This window comes from Chlorocebus sabaeus, chromosome 26 (assembly GCF_047675955.1).
Source record: "Chlorocebus sabaeus isolate Y175 chromosome 26, mChlSab1.0.hap1, whole genome shotgun sequence".
Lineage (NCBI taxonomy): Eukaryota > Metazoa > Chordata > Mammalia > Primates > Cercopithecidae > Chlorocebus > Chlorocebus sabaeus.
In genome coordinates this window covers 46825928-46851189 of record NC_132929.1, presented here as the reverse complement: position 1 = coordinate 46851189, position 25262 = coordinate 46825928, and the positions used below count along the sequence as shown (strand labels likewise).

The 25262-nt window shown below is 36.9% G+C and overlaps 1 protein-coding gene across 3 annotated transcripts in view; it reads right to left on the bottom strand.

The window, feature by feature from the left end:
- Nucleotides 1–10335: 10335 nt before the first annotated feature.
- The window catches only part of LRRC49 (leucine rich repeat containing 49), a 163174-nt gene continuing 148247 nt past the window's right edge, over nucleotides 10336–25262 (bottom strand). For all 3 annotated transcript variants that reach the window (XM_008016056.3, XM_008016057.3, XM_038010110.2), the window contains 2 exons: nucleotides 22399–22552; nucleotides 10336–11007 (listed from right to left, as the gene is read on the bottom strand). In XM_008016056.3, the coding sequence (XP_008014247.3) occupies nucleotides 10804–11007; nucleotides 22399–22552 (358 nt within the window). In that variant the 3' untranslated portion in view covers nucleotides 10336–10803. The remainder of the gene's footprint in view (nucleotides 11008–22398; nucleotides 22553–25262) is intronic.

The following is a 25262-nucleotide window of genomic DNA, read 5'->3' as shown; positions in this document are numbered from 1 at the left end:
GCGATCATTAAAAAGTCAGGAAACAACAGGTGCTGGAGAGGATGTGGAGAAACAGGAACACTTTTACACTGTTGGTAGGATTGTAAACTCGTTCAACCATTATGGAAAACAGTATGGCGATTCCTCAAGGATCTAGAACTAGATGTACCATATGACCCAGCCATCCCATTACTGGGTATATACCCAAAGGAGTATAAATAATGCTGCTATAAAGACACATGCACACGTATGTTTATTGCTGCACTATTCACAATAGCAAAGACTTGGAATCAACCCAAATGTCCATCAGTGACAGACTGGATTAAGAAAATGTGGCACATATACACCATGGAATACTATGCAGCCATAAAAAAGGATGAGTTTGTGTCCTTTGTAGGGACATGGATGCAGCTGGAAACCATCATTCTTAGCAAACTATCACAAGAACAGAAAACCAAACACCGCATGTTCTCACTCATAGGTGGGAACTGAACAATGAGATCACTTGGACTCGGGAAGGGGAACCTCACACAGGGGCCTATCATGGGGAGATGGGGAGCGGGGAGGGGGAGGGATTGCATTGGGAGTTATACCTGATGTAGATGACGAGTTGATGGGTGCTGACGAGTCGATGGGTGCAGCACAGCAACATGGCACAAGTATACATATGTAACAAACCTGCACGTTATGCACATGTACCCTAGAACTTAAAGTATAATAATAATAAAAAATAAAAAATAAAGAAAAAAAAATACCCAGTAATTTTTAAAAAGTAATTGAAGGGAAAAAAGAAGTAAAACAAAACATAGAATAGGTGGCACAAGTAAAAATACATATCAAAATGTTTAATTTAAACTCAGTTGATTTTGTTCTAAAAAACTAATTTCAACTTTTAAAAGGCTAGATTGTTGAATTGGATACAAATATAAATTTAAATTATATATTATTTAAAAGAAACATATCTACAACATAAGAATATAGAAAGGTGGAAATTAAATCATGCAAAAAGATCTCATTCAAATATTAATTTTAAAAAGCTGGTATACCTATGTTAACATTGAACAAATTAGAATTTAAGGCAAAAAGAATTTTTAGAGATAGAAGACTCATTTTGTGTCAAAAACATCAATTCAACAGGAAAATATGTCAGTTTTCAATTTGTATATACCTAATAACATGCCCTTAATAAATGCATAAAGCAAAAAATAATAGAGTACTAGCAGAAACAGACAAATCCACAGTCTTAGTGGAGATTTGAGTCTTTCAATAATTGATAAGAACAGCCAGAAAAGAAGACAGATGATTTGAACACTATACTTAAGAATTTTCACCTAATTAATATATACAAATGTTATGGTCACCTTTTGGGAATGAGACAGACCCCTCAGTCAAACTTCGGTTCAGATGTTAATACTGATGACACCACACAAACACATACACCAAATAAGCCATGAAATGGTTTATTACTCACATAATGGGGCCAAATACTTGGAAACTGAACAATATACCTATAAGTAGCCTCTGAGTTACGGAAGAAATCACAAGAAAATTTAGGATATATTTCAAAGAATATGGCTTTTCCACTTTTCTTTTAGAAAACAGAGTAGGAGAGAACACAAGGCACAACAGAAAATTTTTACAGACCAATTTCACTAATAAACACAGACACAAACACTTTTAAACAAATATTAGCAAATAATACTCAGAAATATGTTAAAGGTTAATATATAATTACATTATCCTAGTAATGCAAGGTTGGTTTAACATTTGAAAATCAATCAATGTAATCAATAACATAAGAATAAGGGAGGAGGACTATATGATTATTTCAATAGACATAGAAAAATATCTGATGAAAGTCAATATTCTTTCATTCATGATAAAAAATTATCAGCGAAGTACGAATAATAGGAAACTTTCTCAGCCTGATAAAGGCTATCTGTGAAAACCCTACAGCTGGCTGAGTATGGTGGCTTATGCCTGTAATCCCAGTACTTTCAAAGGCTGAGGTGGGTGGACTGCTTCAGCCCAGGAGTTCAAGACCAGCCTGGGAAACATGATGAAACCCCATCTCTACTAAAAATACAAAAATTAGCTGGACATGGTGGTGTGTGCCTGTTGTCCCAACTACGTGGGAGGATGAGGTGGGAGGATCCCTCGATCCCAGTAGACAGAGGCTAGAGTGAGCCATGATTGCACTACTGTACTCCAGCCAGAGCAACAGAGTGAGACTCTGTCCAAAAAAAAAAAAAAAGAAAGAAAGAAAGAAAAAGAAATAAAGAGAGAAAGAAAGAAAAGAAAAAGTAGAACCTACAGGTAAACTTATAATTGAACATTTTCACTCTAAGATTAGGGAAAGAGACAAAGGACAATAATGACCACTCCTACCACTTTTTTAAAAGACATCGAACTGGCAGTCCTAGCCTGTGCAATGAGGCAAGAAAAAGAAACAAAATGTATACAGACTGAAAGGAAGATGCAACACCATCTTTATTTGTAGAAAAAATGATTTTATCTGTGTGGAAAATCCTAAGCAATTAATATTGCATGTTTACAGAATACAAAGTCATTATGGTAAATTCTCATTATTTATGGTGAATATGGTCTCTAAAGTTGTCCTGAACATAAAATTAGTGAATACTACTGAACATTTGCTCTGATGGGAAATATAGGTTTAAGTTCCTGTGAGACTCTGGAACAATATTTTTAGTCAACTAATACTTAACCTTGTTATATGTGTGTTTCTGTTTAACGGCATCATGAAAAAAAAATATATATATATATATAATTGATTTATCAACATCAAACTCATGGCCAACAGCACCGTAACTCATGCCTCAACAAAGCTTATCTAACACATGTCATTCCTCTGGGATGTCAGGCATATCACCACCTTCTTATGCTTGGGAGCATTAGAGAGCACTTCAGGCCTACCCCTGGGGGGCACTGTAAAGAGCAAAGTCAAAAAGCACAAAATGCACAAAAAGCACAAAAAGCAACAAAAAGCACAAAATGCAATAAACATGGCATTAAATATACTGTGAAAAGGATACTTGTTTACTTTCTGATAACTGAAACAAGAAGGGAGAGTATTGCCTTGATTAACCTCAGCTGGGAATATGTGCAATGGGGGCTCAAATTTGTCATCACTTTGTATATATCCACAAATGAAGGTGGGGACTACAAATGAATTTTAGTGAGTAGGCAAATTATACAAAATCTGCAAATAATGAGGATCAACTATATATAAAAGTCAACTGTATTACTATGTATTCGCAAAAAAAACTTGGGAATGAAAATTTAAAATAACTTTAAAATAGCAAAAAATATAAAATGCTTAGGAATAAATCTGCTTCAGAATAAAATTTAAACTGAAACCTACTAAATTTTGCTTTAAACATGATCTAAATGAATGAAGAGCTATCCCATGTTCATGGATTGGAAGATCTTCTCCAATTCATCTATAAATTTAATATAATCCCACTAAAAATCCTAAAAGTCATTTTAAAAATAAATTGCCAAGCTGATTCTAAAATGTATATGGAAATGCAAAGACCTAGACTCACTAAAACAATTAAAACAATTTTGTAAAACAACAAAATTTGAGGGGTTATATTACCTGTCTCCAAGGCTTACATAGAGCTACAGCAATCAAAACTGTGCAGTAAAATTTGTGTAAAAATAGAAAAAAAAATAAATGAAATAGAATAGTAAGTCTAGAAACAGACCTGCACACATATTGGTCAATTAATTTTCCAAAAATAAAATTGCCAAAGCAATTCAATGGGGAAAAAAAAAACAACACTTTTTGCACCAAATTTTGCTGGAATGCTGGGTTTCTATAGAGAAAAGAAAATGAAGTTGTATCTCTACCTCAAACCATTCACAAAAATTAATTCAAGAAGAATTATGGTCGTGAATGTAATAACTATAAAGCTTCTAGAAGAAAGTAGAGGAGAATGTCTTTGCAAACTTGGGGCAGGAAAACTGTTTTAGAGAGATTATAAAAGGCACTTGACATAGAAAATTGATGAATTGGACTTTCCCATAATTCAAAACAAAAGCATTGTATCTAGTATGTATAAAGAACTTACACGTATCAAAAATAAAAAGACAATTCAAGTTAGAAAACTGGGCAACAGATCTGAACATTTACTTCACAAAAGAAGATATAAAAATGACCAAAAGACACATAAAAATGTGATCAACATCATTACACATCAAGGAAAATAAAATTAAAGCAACAACCTGAAGAGGCCACACTAGAATAGCTGAAAATTAAAAAGTTCAAAACAACAGATGTTGGCACATATGTGGAGCTACCAGAACTCTCTATACACTGATGGAAGGAGTGTAAAATTGTACAATCACTATTTTAAAAAATTAATGGCAGTTTCTTATGAAGTTAAACTTCAACTATTCTGACTCAGCAGCTCCACTGCACAAAAGGATTTGTACAAACATGTCCTCAATCACAAGAGCCCCAAATTGGAAACAACTCAATAGAATGGATAAGAAAACCATGATACGTTTATACTAAGAAATAAAAAATTATTGATACATGAAACAATATGAATGATTCTCAAAAACATCATGTTGGGTAAAACAAGTCAGACACAAAAGAGTACCTATTATATGCTCCCATTTACAGAAAGTTCCAGAACAGACAAAACTAATCAATGGTGAAAGAAATTAGAACAATACTTGCTTATAGGGGATGGCCAAGGATTGACTAAGAAAACTTTTCTGAAGTGATTAAAATGTTGGAATTCTTAATTGGGATGTTGATATTTTCAAAATTCATCAAATTATACACTTATGTGCATTTCTCCATATGTAAACTTTACCTTTTAAAAAAAATCCTTGAAAGATCTCTTCTGTACACAAAAAGCCACCTTCAAGTACACACACACACACACACACACACACAGAGGCTCACTAACACATTAGATTGTAAAAAATGAAAGTCCTAATTGTTAGTGAATATATGGAACAACTGGAAGTTGTATTCTCTACTTGTGGGAGTGTAAACTGATACGAATCACTTTAGAAAGCAATTTTACAATATTTAATGCAGTTGAATGTGTCCATATGGCTCAGCAATTCCACAGTTAATTGTGTACTCCTAAAGCACGCATGTGAACAGTCATATTCAATGCAGCATTGTCTGTACTAGTTTTAAACTAGAAATCTCCTGATGCCCACCAACAGGAAAACAGATACATAAATCACTCATGAGCTATACAACCCAATATCAAATAGCAGCAAAAATGAAAGAAGTGGAACTACTCCCATCAATGAGTATAATCCTCAGGAACATAATATTGAGTGAAAAAATGCAGAAGAATACATATTGCATGGCCCCATTTATATATAATTAGAAAATATAAAAACTTAATTCAATAAGCTCCCTATGCATTTATGCATAAATAGGAACAGCCAGAAAATATGAATGAGGCCAGGTGCGGTGGCTCATGTCTGTAATCCCAGCACTTTAGGAGGCAGAGGCGGGCAGATCACAAGGTTAGGAGATTGAGACTATCCTGGATAACATGGTGAAACCCCGTCTCTACTAAAAATACAAAAATTAGCTGGGCATGGTTGTGCACTCCTGTAATCCCAGCTACTTAGGAGGCTGAGGCAGGAGAATCGCTTGAACCTGAGAAGCAGAGGTTTCAGTGAGCCAAGATCATGCCACTGTACTCCAGCCTGGCAATAGAACAAGACTTCGTATCCAAAAAAAAGAAGAAGAAGAAGAAGAAGAATATGCATGAATAAGCATAAAATTCAGAATAGTGGTTACCTGGAGGGAGGGAAAGAAGGTGCACAGGGGCTGCATGTCTACTTGTAATGTTTGATTTTTAAAATCTGAAGCAAATGCGGAAAAATATTAAGATGTTATGCTTGGTGGTAGATACAGGGCATTTATTTGAGATACGATTCTCCAGGCATTTCTGCACACTGAAATATTTCAAGATAAACAAAGAGAAGAAGTCGACTCTCTGAGGGTTCAGGCTTAGAGGCACTTGTATATGGGATTAATAAATAGTTTCATTGTCTCCTGAAGAGAAATGGCAAACTATTCCACTCCCCAAGGAGTATATTTATACTTTAGGAGTAATTTATTCTTTGGAGCTTTGAATATACCTTAACTCTTTCCATAAAGGATTTGAGGTATTTTGCAACAAAAGACACATACAATGAATCATGAAAACATAAACATAAGTAGAAAATCAGGATCAAATATACTAAACATTCCATCAATACTGGTTAACACAGTTGCTGTGATTAAATTTCAAACGTGGCTCTGAAGTTCTTGGCAACAGTAACCACTCCATCTCCATCTGACCCATAAAAGCAGATTATAAAAACTAACCTTTGTTCTTCAAGATTTAAATAAAATATTTTCCTGAGTAGTCTGTCTTTATTCTATTTTGCATTTTGCCTGCAGCTAACTAGCCAGATTTTCTGTCCCCCTTCTTTCTCTTTTCTTTCCTTTTTAAATTTATTAAATAAACTGTGAGATGGGAGAATAAAGCCCAGGTTTGCCCAAAGAGATGAATAGGATGTTTTTTGGTCTGTCAACAAACTGTTAATGATAGAAAATCATGGAATCAAACCAAGAGAAAATATAGGTGAATCATTAACTGCTTTCTGAATAAGCAGTAAATTCTGAATTATGATGAATGAAATCACAAAGAAAAACAATAGGAGAAAAACAGAAGAAAAATCACAAAGAAAAACAGAAGGAAAAACTCAGATAAAAATCAAAATAAAAAGGCAAGTACAGACCGGGTGCGGTGGCTCATGCCTGTAACACCAGCACTTTGGGAGGCCGAGACAGGTGGATCACAAGGTCAGGAAATCGAGACAATCCTGGCTAACACGGTGAAACTCCGTCTCTACTAAAAATACAATATAATTAGCCGGGCATGGTGGCAGGCACCTGTAGCCCCAGCTACTGAGGAGGCTGAGGCAGGAGAATTGCTTGAACCCGGGAAGCAGAGGTTGCAGTGAACCAAGATTGCGCCACTGCACTCTAGCCTGGGCGACAGAGTTAGACTCTGTCTCAAAAAAAAAAAAAAAAAAAAAAAAGGAAAAGAAAAGGCAAGTACACTATGATAATCTTATTTAGCAAGTGAAAGGTTTATTCTCTTAAATATAAAGATAGCATAAACAAGTACTGCTATATGCCAATGACTCCAAATTCTACAATTCTAGCCCATCTACACTTCTCAACTCCCAACTCATATTCACACCTACTTAACACCTGCACTTGGATATTTAACAACCATCTCAACATATGCTGAGATGTGTGGTATATCTTCTATATATTGTACATGTTGAGATACACTGTGTATTCCATAAGATGGAATTCCTGATTCTTCCTCCCAACAGATGCTCCATTCACAGATTGCTCTCATCTCAGTTGATGGCAACTCAATCTTTTCGGTAGTCCGAGCCAAAAACCTTGGGGCCATCACTGACTAGTGTTTCTCATACTCCATATGCAATTCTGTCAGTAAAGCTTGTTGGCTTCATCTTTAAAATACACCCATGATCCAACTACTTTTTGACACCTCTGCCGCTACTACCTTGATCCAAGTCACAATTATCTCTTGCCTAGAACAGGGAAGCACCTTCCCAACTGGTCCCCCTAATTTATTTATTGCCCCCTCCTGAAGTTGATTCTCTACACATTGTTGCAATGAATCCAGCTGCCAATATTTGATACTTTAATATGTATATCCTTAAATAATACACAGTATTGTACATGTGTACTTATACATTTATGCTAGTATTTATACTGCACACAATGTCTACAATATGCTTCACATGTAGACACAGTTGAGAAATTCTCATCTTTTATTTCCTATTCCTCAGCACAATGACAAAACATGAAAGTAGATCAGGAACGACCATGGGCATCAAAATTCTTCCCAGATGCCAGATCCTTAAGACTAACAGTGAATGTGGGTGCTGTTTTCTATTTATTGGCTGAAATACCCTTAGGTGTGTGTTTTTTTAATCCTCTCTATGCCTCAGTTTTCTAGTGTTCAAATGGGATTGCTATCATATATATATTGCAGCGTTAGGAAATTAAACGAGAATGTATACAAAGAGCTGATAATAGTGCAAGACATTGCTCAACGAATCTTTGTTGTTAAGATGATTACTCACTGAAGAGAATATGAATCCCAGTGCATTCCCTGCCCGATCAGGAATAGATCAGGAACATGGTAGGGCTGCACTGTCTTACGTGCCAGGCCTTCAGTGGAATGATGCTCAGGAAGTGAGGAGCTGATACCAGCACCATCCTCCGACTCAGCAGCACAGTTAACCAGCCTCAGGTCCACCTGCACACGTGGTAACCATCCCCAGGTCTAGCAGCACACTTCACCATCCAGCCACTGTACCAGAACATGGGGTAGAGTATCTCCCTAAATGGGGGTACTGAATGCTTCTGCTTTTGAGGCAAATGCAATTTTGTTTCTGCATAACATCCCTTTTGGAAAAAAGCAATTCTTCAGCACACACTAGCCTAGAGAGTCTCAGACTGTGGATTTGCATCTCTTCCCCTTCCCTGAAAACCCTGGAAAATTCCAAGTAGAAATGGCAATTTGTTCCCTAGATCACCACTCACTCACAACATAGGACCCTCACTTGATCCCTAACCCAGCAGACCCAGGTCTCCTTGTCTTTTTATCTGGGGATTATCGTCACCCAGGAACTTCAGAAAGCAAAATGAGCTTGGAGGGTAAAACTAGATGGGAGGACCGCCATAGGAAGTTTGAGACCAGACAAAATAAGGATTCAAGAAGTAGAAATCAGTATGGGATAGTGGGAGCAGGTAGGAGCGAAAGGGAACTCAGGTAGGAAGGAAGGAGAGACGAAAGCTGAGGAATAAAGAGGCTTGGTTTCAGGGACAAGAGAAAGACCCTATTACCAGGCCTGAAGCAGGTCTGGGTAGAGCCAGCAGTGGCTGGGACAGCTTGCTGCCATTTCATTGAATGCTGACTTAGTGTTCCTAAAATTCCCAGGATGGCTGGGCCAAGAAAGCATGTGAGTGTCAAGTCTCTTCAGCATCAGGGATGGGAGGGTTAGGGGAGGAGAGACATGCAGGAAGCTGGACAGAGTATTAAACAGCCAGGCCATTCACCTGCAAAGCCTAGAGTGGGAAGACTCCCGAAGAGTCACAAGTTCTTACATCTTTCCAATCTGGCAGAAGTCCACAGACAATACACTTTTGGTTATCCTCTCAATATCACTTTCAAGCTGGGATCTCATTTCTATACCAAACAAGACATAAGCCCCAGGAGAGATAACTGTTTACTAGCCAGATGAGAAATGGTCCATATGTTTCAGTTTGGAGAGGCTAAAGGATCAGAAAGCAAGGCTAATAGCTCCTCTGTCCTAGGGCACCAACCCTTTCAACCTACATCCAAAAGAGTAATAATTAAAGCTCAATGTATTGCATGTTTGCTGTGTGCTAGGCATGATGAGAAATGCTTTACATGTATTGTTTCTTTTGATCCTCATGACTATCTTATGAAGTGTGTGCTATTAGGAGGAAACTGAGGTTACACACTAGTAAGCTGATGGCCTAAGTGCCAAGATGAAAAAACCAGGACAGCCTTTTAAGGCTATGATCAGAAAAATGGTAACCTGTTAAAGTTAAGCACTCCTTCTGGGAGAAGAGTAATTAAGAGATCTTAAGGATGTGGGTCTTTCTCAGAACCGCAATAGCAGCTTACCTAGCTTCCTTTCAGGTGTCTCTGCAAGTCTCTGCATGTCTTTGCTGTCGTACATCTTCTAGTCCTGTTTTCCCATATCCTGGTGGTCCTGCTGACACAATAGCTGCTAGGTAAAATCTAAGCAAACTGAAGAATTCAGTTTATTTATTAAGATTGTTTTTCTGAAGTGGCATAATCTCTAGCTATGGTAATAGGCTCCTACTACCCTTCTCACCAGCATGAATTTGATCTTCAAATGAAATTTTAAAAATTAGAACCCTTCACTCATGCATCCCTAATACTTCTGAGGCACAGGTACACATGCATGTCTATTAAGAGCCCCTGAGAGCTAATAATGGAAGGAAACACCTTGCAGAGAAGCAGACTTACTGATTTGTAACAGCATTTTACAGTCACTCAGGATCTCCTAAGACAAAACATTTTCTTCCTATCCCAGTTTTGACTCATTTTCATATTTTCTGTCCATAGTGATTCCCAGGACCTCCTGTGGTTCCCTGAGAATGCATCCCTAGAAGAATGGGGCATCTTTCATATAGGTGAACAGCAGGGGCCGCACCTAACTAAAGAGGAACATACAATAAATATGACAATTCTGACTGAATTGAGGCAAACATACTTTATTTTTACTAATTTATTAGTAAGTTTATTCTTCACTCATAAAAAGAACATATTTTTGGTTTTGAAATCATGACATAAAATAAAAAGGGAAATAACTGAAAATTATCAGCTAAAAGTAGGTAGATGCAGCTCATGCTGAATCATCAGCAAATACTACGTGCTTTGGGCTGTAGCAGGGCACCAATCAAAGCAAGAACCAAGGATGCAGTGCCACGCCAGCTCTGAAAACTGCTTAGCTCCCAGAGGTTGTTTGGTCATCACATACAGGAAATTAATCCTTCCTTTCTCCTTTCCTTCTTAACTTTTAGCTATGAGAACAGTGGGCAAAAATGCTTTAATACTAGTCTTTCTAGTTTATAGGATAGTGTTGTTGTTTTAACATGTATAACCTGCATATTTTCAACCTTCAAAAAATAAAACTGCCAAAATCAACTGTAACTAAAGGCCATCTTTATTTTTGGTCTGTTATCTGCTGTAGGCAGAGCTTCATATAGGAATTTTTATTGCGAATTTCTATAACTGCATCCCTAACAAGCTCAATGAACATCTGTGGCCAAAGCTTCTGCAAAGCCTCATTTTTCATGTTGATTTCTGTGGCTTCCTTCACAAGGTCTTCTATATACGTTTTACAGAATTTCTTCTTTTCCTTTATTTCCTGTTTAAAAAAAAGAAAGTTTTGCATTAAATCATAACTAATCCAAAAGTCAAAGCAACAATTAGCTGAACCACAAAAAAATGGAAATAATTTATTCTGACCCCCTATCCCTCCCCCACCTACTCCTCAGAGCAGGAATTCTTTCCTAGTCACTGCTGACAGAGAGTTCTGCTTGAGTAAAGATAACAACAAGGGCCTCAGTCCTTCTCAGTCTACCCTACCTCTCTTGGACAGCTCTGCTAGAAAATGTGTTTCTTTACTGGAATTGTTGAATGATAACTACTATTTCTCCTATCTCAGTTCAGGTCATTTAGCTCATACAAGTCAGCTGAATGAAGACTCACAGATTCCTGTGGTAAATGTATCAGGATACAGATAGTGATAATTTCAATTGGTATGATATTAGTTAATATCTATGTAATACTTTAAGTACCTATACTCTGAATTTACCCTCTATCATGGAAAAGCATAAAATGGTACACTACACTGACTTATGCAGCCTTGACCATTTGGAGAAAGTTGGGGGAAAGTGTACAAGGAGGAAGAGTAAACATATATAAACCTGGGATCCAGTACGTTGCCTTCTAAAGAAACAGGTCTCCCACTCAACTTCTGGGTCTGGCAGTGTGCAAATGAAAAACCTGGTTCTAAACACAACAGAGGAATTCTGGGGCCAGAGGATATTTGAGCATTGTGCCCCAATTTCATCACAGAGGCTAAAACAAAGTGATTTTGTTTAATGCAAGAATTTAACATTTATTTTGGCTATTGATACTTCTGGAGAGCATCAAGGCATGATCATGGAAAGTATAATATATATGGAAGAATCAATGTAACACATCAGATAATCAGAATTATAAGGGAAGTAATGCACATCAATGAAGAAGGAAAGTAATAAATATCAACGAGACAATAGATTTAACTACTTGGAAAAGGATCCATTTAAATCTCCAAGTCAAGTCAAAACACCAAAATAATTTCAAGATAAATTAAATGAGTTAAATTTAAAATATCATAGGCCAGGCATGGTAGCTCACATCTGTAATCCCAGCACTTTGGGAGGCCAAGGCAGGAGGATCGCTTAAGGCCAAGAACTCAAGACCAGCCTGGGCAACATAGTGAGACTCCATCTCTACAGAAAAACAAGAATAAAAAATTTAGCCAGGTGTCATAGCACATGCCTACAGTTCCAGGTACTTGGGAGGCTGAGGTGGGAGAATTGTTTGAGCCCAGGAGTTCAAGGCTATAGTTTCAGCTATGATCATGCCATTGCACTCCAGCTTGAGTAACAGAGTGAGACCCTGTTTCTAAAAAAAAAGAAAAAAAATTTGGCCTGGGGCAGTGGCTCACACCTGTAATCCCAGCACTTTGGGAGGCCGAGGCAGGTGGATCACTTGAGGTCAGGAGTTCGAGACTAGCCGGGCCAGCATGGTGAAACCCCATCTCTACTAAAAACATAAAAATTAGCTAGGGTTGCGGCACACGCCTGTAGTCCCAGCTACACGGGAGGCTGAGGCAGGAGAACTGCTTGAACCTAGGAGAAGGAGGTTGCAGTGAGCTGAGGTCATGCCACTGCACTCCACCTGGGTGACAAAGCAAGACTCTGTCTCAAAAAACAAAACAAAACTAACCAACAAAATTCTAAAAATCGCAGATATTGTCATTAAAATTATACCTACGAAGATTCCTAGGAAGTCCTAGCCAGAACGGTCAGGCAAGAGAAAGAAATTAAAAAGCATCTAAATAGGAAAAGAAGTCAAACTATCTCTCTTTGCTGACAATATAATTTCTATACCTAGAAAATCCTAAAGACTCTGCCAAAAGGCTCTTGAATTGAAACAATTTTAGTAAAGCTTCAGGATATAAAATCAATGTACAAAATTCAGTAGCGTTTCTATACACGAACAACATCCAGGCTGAGGGTGAAATCAAGAACACAATCCCACTTACAATAGCCACAAAGACAATGAAATACCTAGGAATACAGCTAACTAAGAAGGTGAAAGATCTCTACAAGGAGAACTACAAAACACCGCTGAAAGAAATCAGAGATGATACAAATAAATGGAAAAACATTCCCTGCTGATGGATAGGAAGAATCAATATCATAAAAATGGCCATATTGCCCAAAGCAATTTACAGTTCAATGCTATTCATATCAAATTCCCAATGTCATTCTTCACAGAATTAGAAAAAAATTCTAAAATTCATATGGAACCAAAAAAGAGCCCAAATAGCCAAAGCAATCCTAAGCAAACAAAACAAAACAAAACAAAACAAAAAAACAAAGCCAGAGGCATTATGCTACCTGACTTCAAACTATACTATTAAGCCACAGTAACCAAAACAGCTTGGTACTGGTAAAAAACAGACACATAGACCAATGGAACAGAATAGAAAACTCAGAAATAAAGCTGCACACCAAAAACCATCCGATCTTCAACAAGGCTGACAAAAACAAGCAATGGGGAAAGGACTCCCTATTCCATAAATGGTGCTGAGATAACTGGCTAGCTATATGCAGAAGACTGAAGCTGGACCTTTCCTATCTTTCACCATATACAAAAATTAAAAGGGATTAAAAATTTAAATGTAAGACCTCAAACTATAAAAATTCTGGAAAACTCTTCTCGATATTGGCCTTGACAAAGAATTTTTGGCTAAGTCCCCAAAAGTAATTGCAACAAAAACAAAAATGGACAAATGAGACTTAATTAAACTAAAGAGCTTTTGCACAGCAAAAGAAACTATCAAGAGAGCAAACGGACAACCTACAGAATGGGAGAAGATATTTGCAAACTATGTATCTGACAAAGGCTTAATATCCAGAATCTATAGGGAATTTAAATCCCCAAGCAAAACCCAAATAACCCCATTTAAAAAATGGGCAAAGGACATGAACAGATATTTCTCAAAGGAAGACATACAAGTGGCCAACAAGGATATGAAAAAGTGCTCAGCATCACTAATCATCAGAGAAATGCAAATCAAAACCACAGTGAGATACCACCTCACACCAGTCAGAATGGCTATTACTAAAAAGTGAAAAGACAACAGATGCTGGCAAGGCTGTGGAGAAAAAGGAACTCTCATACACAGCTGGTGGGAATATAATTAAATTAGTCTAGCCACTGTGGAAAACAGTCTGGCGATTTCTTAAATAACTTAAAACAGAGCTACCATTTGGCCCAACAATCCCATTACTGGGTATATACTACAAAGAAAATAAATCATTCTACCAAAAAGACACATGCATTCGTATGTTCTCTGCTGCACTATTCACAATAGCAAAGACATGGAATCAACCCAGGTGCCCATCAATGGTAGACTGGATAAAGAGAATATAGTATATATACACCATGGAATACTACTACATAGCCATAACAAAGAGTGAAATCTTGTCCTTTGCAGCAATATAGATGGAACTGGAGGCCATAACCTTAAGCAAATTAATGCAGAAACAGAAAACTAAGTTGCATATTCTCACTTATAAGTGGGAGCTAAGCACTGAGCACACATGGAAGACAGGAACAACATAAATATGGGAACAATATAGACGCTAGTAGGGGTGTGGGTTAAATAACTACCTATCTGGTACTCTGCTCATTACTAGGGTGACAGGATCCATACTCCAAAACCCAGTGTCACACAATACTCTCATGTAACAAATCTGCACTGTACCCCGTATCTAAAAGATAAAATATTTAAAAGTAAAATAAAATAAAAATAAGAAAGATTCGTAATAAGAAAAAATGCTTACATCATAATGTTATGTGAAAAAAATAAAAATGTTTTGATAGGGTTTGGGTTATAGGAATGTATGATTTGTCAAAACTCAGCAATTGTACACCTAAGATTTACATTTCACCATATAAGTTTTACCTCTAAATGGTAAAATTTACAAAGAAAAATACTCTATAGAATACTGAATTCCAATTAATGAAATGCACACTGAATTATTTAGGCAGAAGCACACTAATGTCTGCAATCACTGTGAAATGAATTTTAAAAATCCCAAGGTAGACTGATGGAGGGATAGATACATAGATATGTGATAAAGTAAGTACACTGTATAGTGCGATGCTAATAGCTGAGTGTAGGTTTTGGATGTATGGATGTTTATTGTAAAATTCTTTCAACTTTGCTGAATGTTTGAAGTTTTTATTAAAAAGTTAGAAAAGAATGCATAAAAACTATTGAAGGAAATATATTGAAGTCTCATTAAGATTGTTTCTGAGTTCTTGGCTCACGCCTGTAATCCCAGCACTTTGGGAGGCTGAGGCGGGTGGATCACGAGGTCTGGAGATTGAGACCATCCTGGTTAACACGGTGAAACTCCATCTCTACTAAAAAAAACAGAAAAAATTAGCCAGGTGTGGTGGTAGGTGACTGCAGTCCTAGCTACTCAGGAGGCTGAGGCAGGAAATGGAGTGAACCCAAGAGGCAGAGCTTGCAGTGAGCCAAGATCGCGCCACTGCACTCCAGCCTGGGCGAGTGAGACTCCGTCTCAAAAAGAAAGAAAGAGAGAGAGAGAGAGAGAGAGAGAGAGAGAGAGAGAGAGAGAGAGAGAGAGAGAGAAAGGAAGGAGGGAGGGAGGGAGGGAGGGAAGGAAGGAAGGAAGGAAGGAAGGAAGGAAGGAAGGAAGGAAGGAAGGAAGGAAGGAAGGAAGGAAGGAAGGAAGGAAGATTGTTTCTGAGTTCTGAGAACATTAGTATGTTCTCCTCCTTTTTAATATGTTTCTTCTTTTTCCCAATGCTTATGATTTTTAAATTTAATTTAATTTAATGTAACTTAATTTATTTTTTGGAGACAGGGTCTCACTCTGATGCCCAGGCTAAAGTGTAGTGGCATGATCTCTGCTCACTGCAACCTCTGCCTCCCAGGCTCAAGCGACCCTACCACCTCACCTTCTTGAGCAGTTGTGACCACAGGCGTGCACCACCACACCCAGCTAATTTTTGTATTTTTTTGTAGAGACATGGCTTTGCCATGTTGCCTAGGCTGGTCTCAAAATTTTGAACTCAAGAAATCCACCCACCTCAGCCTCCTAAAGAGCTGGGATTATAGGCATGAGCCACTGCACCTGGCCCAAATGCTTATGATTTTTAAAACAAAATATGTTTTAAATTCCTGATTAATTAATGTAAGTTAATAGTAAGTCCAAATTGCACTAACTTTCCTTAACAGAGGCATATTTTAAGAATTTTCTTATGACATATAAGGCTCCTCTAAGTAATCACCATTCATGGGTCAACATGCTGATTTGATATAGTCATGTACTAAAACAATAAGTCATAGATTGACCAATCACAGAAGTATGTACAGATTTTGATGTGTGATAAGCAACAAATGGTTCCAGCTGGCCTCTTCTCTGATGAACTTCTCTCACTCTGAAATACTACAATTTGAACCTTAGCCACCTATATATACTAAGTTAGCTTGTTGATGAGAACAGAATGTAGCTGCTCCCTTTTAGCACTCAGTAAATCTGGACTACAGAGGAACTCCTACAAAGAAGGACAAGTGTGAATCACTAGAGATCAGCAACATTTTAGTTTGCTCATTTTAGAGCAATATTTTACAAGCAATGTATTTACAAGTAGAAGGCATAGAGCACATTTAGTGAATGCTTCTTTTACAGATTTCTAAATTGCTTAAAATAGAATTTTGAATTTAAAAATACAAAATTCTAGTTAAGATTGGGAGATTTTTTATAATAATTTAGGATAACAAAAATTAAAACAAGTAAATGATATATTTTGTTAAATCATTTACATATTATACAAATGAAAATAATTCTTCATAACTGGCACAGTATAATTTACAGTGCTTTAAAATTTTCTGCTATAGTTACTTCCATTGTTTCTCTAGGAACATGTTGATACAGAATTGTATCTTCTATAATAATCCTTAATTTAGTAACTGTGTTTGAAAGCATTTTTACTTCATCATTTCTCCTCTCCTCCAAGCCAATTATTCTGCATCTCCTTAAAATATACCCTATAACTCATCAGGTGTCTGCCAGGACAACTCACTCGGCCTGTCCAGGATGATCCCATTGAAAGCACGTTAGAGACACCTCTCTTGCCCTGACCTGTCAAGGAGTTGTTGCTCCTTGGGTAATGCTTTTTCCATTCCCAAATGCTTTCATATACTCATCTCTTTTTGTCTCACAATATCCCTGTGGGATTCATAAAGCAAGTATTTTACAGGTTCAATCCTGATGAGATAAACTCTATACAATATTGTTTATATTATTTCATTAAACTACAATTTTGTTGTTATGAAGATAGTTTGGGAAAAAGAAGGTCAACAGTGGGGTTTGTTATAGAGCAATTTTAACTACAATGGTACTTGTATTGGGATTTAATCCATATCTCCATTTTATAAATGGGAAACAAGGTCTATAGAGATTGAGAGATCTGCTCAGGATTAAGCATCTTCTATTAATACTTCCGTAGAGAAAACTCTCTAATCTAGCCCTTGAAGAACTTACAGTCTAGTTGGGAGATGGCCTGCACATATAAAAAGTTAACTAAAAACATAAAACAGTAGATACATGCTGAGTAAAATGTTCAGACAGCAAATTATGAACAGTGCTCAGAAAAGAGAGAGCCCTTTGCAATGGGATGGTCAAGAAAACTTGAGAAAGCACCATGATATATTGTGAATGTGTCCAAGGTCAGAATTAGGACTCCATTCTAGAGGTGGCTCAGTCAAAAATTCAACATGACCCTCAGTAACTCATCTGAGTTTCCAGTTTTCCTCATCTAAGAATAGGAATACATTATTTAAAGTCCCTTTCGGCACTATGATTCTATGTCCATCTTAAATCTTTTTTAGATGAGTCAGGAGAATAGATGGACAACTACCAAGCAACAGATTTATGACATGTATAATGAAAAGGTCTGCTTAACCTGATTTGGAAGAACTTACCTCAATTAATTTTCTCAACAACTCAGGATGTATGGAAGAGAAACTGAGCACTTTGTGCTGCAGTGATTTAAATATTCTTCAAGATGTAAGGAGCGTGGTATAAGTGAAGGAATGCTGGGCTGTGAGTCCAGAGAGTGATTAAGGGACTTGAGCAAGGTCTTTCAAGTACTCAGAAGTAGAATCAGGGGCTCAAATCCACATCTCCTGATTGTTAGATTAGTGTTTCTTTCCAAATATTTTGGGGCTTCAGATTCCTTCTTTCCTCTTTAAAATTTCTCAAAGCAGGACTCAACATTCCCTGTCTTTACTTCCTCTCTTGCCCTGACCCGTCAAGGAGTTGTTGCTCCTTGGGTAATGCTTTTTCCATTCCCAAATGCTTTCATATACTCATCTCTTTTTGTCTCACAATATCCCTGTGGGATTCATAAAGCAAGTATTTTACAGGTTCAATCCTGATGAGATAAACTCTATACAATATGGTTTATATTATTTCATTAAACTAGAATTTTGTTGTTATCAAGATGGTTTGGGAAAAAGGTCAACAGTGGGGTTTGATACAGAGCAATTTTAACTATAATGGTACTTGTATTAGGATTTAATCCATATCTCCATTTTATAAATGGGAAACAAGGCTTACATGACTGCACTGAAGCTATCTGTTTTTAAAAATCTGCATGCCTGTAGTTTCAGCTACTTGGAAGGATGAGGTAGGAGGATTTCTTGTGCCCAGGAGTTCAGGGACAGACTGGGCAATGTAGAGAAAAAACCAAAATCACCTTGGATGACTGTCCAATTTACCAAAACATTTTCCTTTATGGTTTGTGCATCTATGGTGTTAAAAAATCATAGCCAACCCAATCAAGATCATAAAGATTTTCTCTTCTTATTAAAATAAAAACTTGAAACTTCTGCTTTTAATACTTGGGTTTTTATTTGGTCTGGAGTTAATTTTTTGTTGCATGGTGCAAAGAAGGGGTTCAATATGCTTTTCTGATTGAATATCCCATTTCCTCAGTATCATTTATCCCATTAGACTATTTCTTTACAACCACCCTGTTTTAATTGATAGGTATTTATAATATGCCTTAATATCTAATAGTGCTAGCCTTCTTCTCATTGTTCTTCTTTTTCGGAGTTTTTGTAGCTAATTATGTTTATTTTTCCACATGTACTATAGTATCAACTTGTCAAAAAGCCTCAACAAAAAAGTTTTTGGTATTTTCATTGAGATTAAATGAAATTTTTAAGTTAACTTAAGGAAAATTGACATATTTTGCTTGAGATTCTTATCCAAAACATGGTATGTTTTCCATTTGTATAAATCTTTTGTATGCTTCACTAATGTTTGAAAAGTTTTCTTTTTATAGATCCTGTATATTTATTATTAGGTTATTGTAAGATACATTATCTTTCTGTGTTGCTACTGTGAGTTCGGTTTTTCCTTATATCTTCTTTCTGCTTATTATTCGTAATATGGAAGCTGTTGACTTCTGCTACATTACTGAATTTTCTTATAGCTTTTTATGATTTCTAAATTAATATTCTTGGGATTTCCAGGTTTTCAATAATATTATCTGCAAATATAAGTTTACTGCCTTCTTTTCAAATAACCATTGATTTCCTTCTCTTGTTTCATTGTATTATCTGTATTTAGAAAAATACAATAGTGATATTAGGCATCCTTGCTTGATACTTACTTCAGTGATGCATTGGTATTCTAGTCCTGTCTAACAAATTACCTCAAACTTGGCAGCTTAAAAGAACGTGCATCTATCAGCTCAGTTTCCATGTTTCAGGAACCCAGGCACGGCTTAGCTGGGTATTCTGCTCAGGACTTCATAAAGCTGAAATGAAGGTGTTGGCTAGGTTGTGTCTATTTCTGAAGCTCAGAGTCTTCTTCTAAGCCTAAGTGGTTGTTGGCAGAATTCAGTTCCTTGCAGCTATGGGAATGAAATCCCTGTTTTCTTGTTGGCTGCTGGTCTGGGGCTGTTCTCAGGTCCTAAAAGCTTCTTGCAGTTCCCTGCCATGTGGGCCTCTCAAAACATGGGGGCTTATTTCTTCAAGGCCAACAGAAAAATCTTTCAGGGAAAGCCTGAATCCTCTCTTTTTTTTTTTTTGAGAAGGAGTCTCACTCTGTTGCCCAGGCTGGAGCGCAGTGGTGCGATCTCGGCTCGCTGCAAGCTTCGCCTCCCAGGTTCACGCCATTCTCCTGCCTCAGCCTCCCAAGTAGCTGGGACTACAGGCGCCTGCCACCACGTCTGGCTAATTTTTTTGTATTTTTAGTAGAGACGGGGTTTCACCGTGTTAGCCAGGATGGTCTCCATCTCCTGACCTCGTGATCCGCCCACCTCGGCCTCCCAAAGTGCTGGGATTACAGGTGTGAGCCACCGCGCCCAGTCACTTGAATCCTCTTTTAAAGGACTTGCCAGATTAAGTCAGACTCACTCAGGATGATCTCCCTCTTCATTAACTCAAAGTCAACTGATTAGCGATATTAATCATGTCTGCAAAACCCCTTTACCCTTGCCATATTCCACTGGTTAAAGTCAAGACACGGGTTTTACCTACACCCATGGGAGGAGACTATACAAGGTATGGATACCGGGGTGTGGGGATCACAGAGGCCACCTTAGTTAGAATTCTGCCTACTACTTATGCTAGTGTTTCCAGAGTTTCCCCATCAAGCGTAACACTTACTATCCAATTTCCATTTATCCTATTTATTGAGTTACAAAATTAAGAATAGGTATTGAATTGTGTGAAATTTCTTTTCAATGTCTATAGAAATAATCATGATTTTTCACATTAGATCTATTAATTCACTAATACTGAATTTTTCCTGCCTTTCTAGGATAAACTACTCTTGGGTATAATGTTTGTTATTCATTTAATGTTCTGCTGTATTCTGGCTGACAATATTTTAAAAAGAGTTTTGCACCAATATTTTTAAATGTATGGTTTGGCTTTTCTTTTCCTATGCAATGCTAGCATTTTTGGAATCAATGTTATGCTGTCTGTATTGAAAACATGGAAGAGTTTTCCTTCTTTTTCAATACTCTCAAACAATTTTAAAATCATTAGAATTCTCTGTTTCTTAAAGAGTTGGTAGATTTTACTGTGAAACTGTTTTTGGTTTAAATGCAGCTCTTTGATGTTTTACTAAATTTCTTTAATGCAAATTGGCATGTTTAGATTTACTAAATATAGTTGGCCCTCCATATCCATGGGTTCTGCATCTGTGGATTCAAACAACTGCAGATTGAAAATTTTTTTTTAAATCACATCTGTACAGACTTTTCTTGTCATTATTCCCTAAACAATACGGTATAACAACTATTTACACGGCATTTGCATTGTAGTATTATAAGTAATCTAGAAATGATTTAAAGTATATGGGAGGATGTGCCTTGGCTACATGCAAATACTATGTACTATGTCATTTTTTATCAGGGACTTGAGCATCTGTGCATTTTGGTATCTGCAGGAGGTCCTGAAACCAATCCCCCATAGATACCAAACACAACTATATACATATTAATTTTTTCACTCATAGAACCAGCTGTATTCAGGAAGAGAAGGAGACATAATCCTGCCACCTTGGCTTTCATTTTCTTCTTTTGGCAACACTGGGAAACCCCTACTGGCCAAAGGATTACGTTCAATCTCTTTCGCATTGTTCTCTTACTATCTTTCTGGTCTCATCTTTTAACACTGTCACAGGGGGTTGAGATCAATCTCTGAACTTCCACAACGATGACCTGCTTATAGTTCCTGGCCCTCTCCTTACATGTTTTATACTTCTATGCCTTATTTGCACTGTGCTATTTGCCAGAACTGCCTCTTTCCCCTTTGCAATACAGCTATATTTTATCTTTTAAGACTCATAAACAAAACACTCTGAACCTCTGACCACATAAAACATAACGGTTTAGTTCCCATTTTCCTGGCTAAGTGCTATATTAGGAATAGAACAGGTTGAAATTGTATGATTAAGTAATTATAAGAAAATGGTGTAGAATGAAAGATATGAATTAAAACATCAATGGCCCCAGTAAGGAGAACAAAAACGGAGGTCCTGCTGTGTTCTCTGATGGTCTGGCATGACGTGGCTAAGTACCTACAGCAAGCCTATAACCTACTTCTTACACAGATTGGGACCCTTGGTTCTGCTTTGGTCTAGATTTTTGCTACAGATTTACAGTACAGATTTCTTTTGAACATTTTTTTCTTCTGCTGAAATAACAATATTGAAACCCTTGGTTCTTCTTCATTTCAGGGCTCTATTTCTCCCTAATTGCCTGGGTACCTTCTGTCCCCGGCTTTATAATATAAGGTTGACAAATATTCCAAAACAAAAAAGTTATCTTAACTAAGGGTAAAATGTACAACCCCCAAATTCCAAGCCATGTGGGATATATCCTGGCATTAAATCGCAAAGATTAACAGTAGTTTTACCTCTAGCTTTTCATTATAAAAGTCTCTCGTAGTATAATTTAATGTAGCACGATTTGTGTTTTCTCCTACAGGTCTTTTGCTGTCATTATTTTCTTCGTTGATAATACCAGGTTTTTTTCCTTTGGATTCTAGCAGATACCGAAATTGCTTTTTCCTGTAGAAAGACAGTAAAGAGATTTAGAGAGTTACTTATCAGACTTACTAAAACATGTCTATTTTTCGTTGACTTTAGAGGGGAACATATACTTTTTTGAACATATATTTTAATGAGTTTGAGTTTATGATTTATTTGAGTTCAGTTTGGTACCCCAATCTTTCTACTAATTAATCTATTCAATCCCAATTGTTTTATCCATAACTACCAGTCATCAATGAAAATACGTCTCAAGCATTTCTAAAATGGAAAACACTCTCCTTTAATAAAAATCAATACAAAAATTAATCACAGAGCACAACACAACCCAAAAAGATATAGTAGGTCAAACTTTCAAAGTCTTTATGTCCCATAAAACGTGCTAATTACCACTTATAAATCACACAAATGGTTAATAATTCCATTATGCAGTTTGGTAATATTACTCATAGCTAGAAAATGGAATGCGATCTTGGCTCAAGTTTAGGCAAAACCAAAATAACCCCAAAACCAAAAACTTCCAATTGTGAGCATATCATGGGAAGATTCTAGTAGGAGGTTAAATATTGAAACAAGAAGCCTCATTTGATTATGAAGAGGAACATATACAGTGATCACAGTATAACTTACAGAGCCATCAGCCATGATTCATCCTCATGAAGATGGATTTTTGGTTTCCACCACTTAGGGTGTCTCAAAATGATACTACTACTTTACTGTGAACTGTATACTGAAGATTGAGGGCTGAAGAGGAATATAACTTTTTTAAAAATTTATTTTTCTCTGATCTAAAAGTATAACACAATCATTTTAGAGATTTTAGGAAGTACAAATTTGAAAAGTATAAAGAAATGGATAAAAACTACCCATAAGTTTTCATAAATTAATGATGTTCACATTTGAACAGGTAACCTACAGAATGGGAGAACATTTTTGCAACCTATCCATCTGACAAAGGGCTTATCTAGAATCTAGAAAGAACTTAAACAAATTCACAAGAAAAAAAAAAACAACCCCATCAAAAAGTGGGCAAAGGATACAACAAACACTTCTCAAAAGAAGACATTTATGCAGCCAAAAGACATATGAAAAAATGCTCATCATCGCTGGTCATTAGAGAAATGCAAATCAAAACCTTGAGATACCATCTCACGCCAGTTAGAGTGGCGATCATTAACAAGTCAGGAAACGACAGATGCTGGAGAGGATGTGGAAGAATAGAAGTTCTTTTACACTGTTGGTAGGAATGTAAATTAGTTCAACCGTTGTGGAAGACAGTGTGGCAATTCCTCAAGGATCTAGAACTAGACCTTGTTTGACCATTTGACCCAGCAATCATTACTGGGTATATACCCAAAGTATTATAAGTCATTCTACTATAAAGGCACATGCATACATATGTTTATTGCAGCACTATTCACAATAGCAAAGACTTGGAACCAAAATGCCCATCAATCTTAGGCTGGGTAAAGAAAATGTGGCACACATACATCATGGAATACTATGCAGCCATAAAAAAGAATGAGTTCATGTCCTTTGCAGGGACATGGATGAAGCTGGAAACCATCATTCTCAGCAAACTAACACAGGAACAGAAAACCAAACATCACATGTTCTCACTCATAAGTGGGATTTGAACAATGAGAACATACGGACATAGGGAGGGGAACATCACACACCGGCGCCTGTCAGGGGGTGGAGGGCTAGGGGAGGGATACCATTAGGAGAAATACCTAATGTAGGTGATGAGTTGATGGGTGGAGCAAACCACCATGGCATGTGTATACCTATGTAACAAAACTGTACATTCTGCACACGTACCCCAGAACTTAAAGTAGAAAAAAAAAGATCTTTAAAAAAGTAATAATAATGTTCACATTTGACATATTTCCTTGCAAACTTTTTCTATACATTTTTGTGAAAAATTAAGATTGTACTAAACATACAACTTTGTATACTATTTTCACTTAATGCTATATAAGTATTTTCTATATCATTAAAAATTACAATTTTAACACCTGAATAAAAATCAACTGTGATATATATCACAATTTACTTAATTGGTTCCTCTTATAGGATAGTTACATAGTATAATTTTCTCACCTTTGTAAATAAAAATGTGAATAACATATAAATCTTTATTTCTATTTATTTTATTTTAAGTTCCAGGATACCTGTGCAGGATGTGCAGCTTTGTTACACAGGGAAACATGTATCATGGTGGTTTGCTGCACCTATCAACCCATCACTAGGTATTAAGTCCCACATGCATTAGCTATTTATCCTGATGCTCTCCCCCCTCCTGCCCCCGGGTAGGCCCCAATGTGTGGTGTTCCCCTCCCTGTGACCATATGTTCTCATTGTTCAGCTCCTACTTATAAATGAGAACATGTGGTGTTTGGTTGTCTCTTCCTGTGTTAGTTTGCTGAGGCTAAAGGCTTCCATCTCCATCCATGTCCTTGCAAGGGACATGACCTCATTTCTTTTTATGATTGCATAGTATTCCATGGTATATATGTACCATAATTTCTTTATCCAGTCTATCGCTGATGGGCATTTGGGTTGATTCCATGTCTTTGTTATTGTGAATAGTCTTGCAACAAACATACATGTACATGTTATAATAGAATGGTTTATATTCCTTTGGGTATATATCCACTAATGGAATTTCTGGGTCAAATTGTATTTCTGGTGCCAGGTCTTCGAAGAATCACCACACTGTCCTCCACAA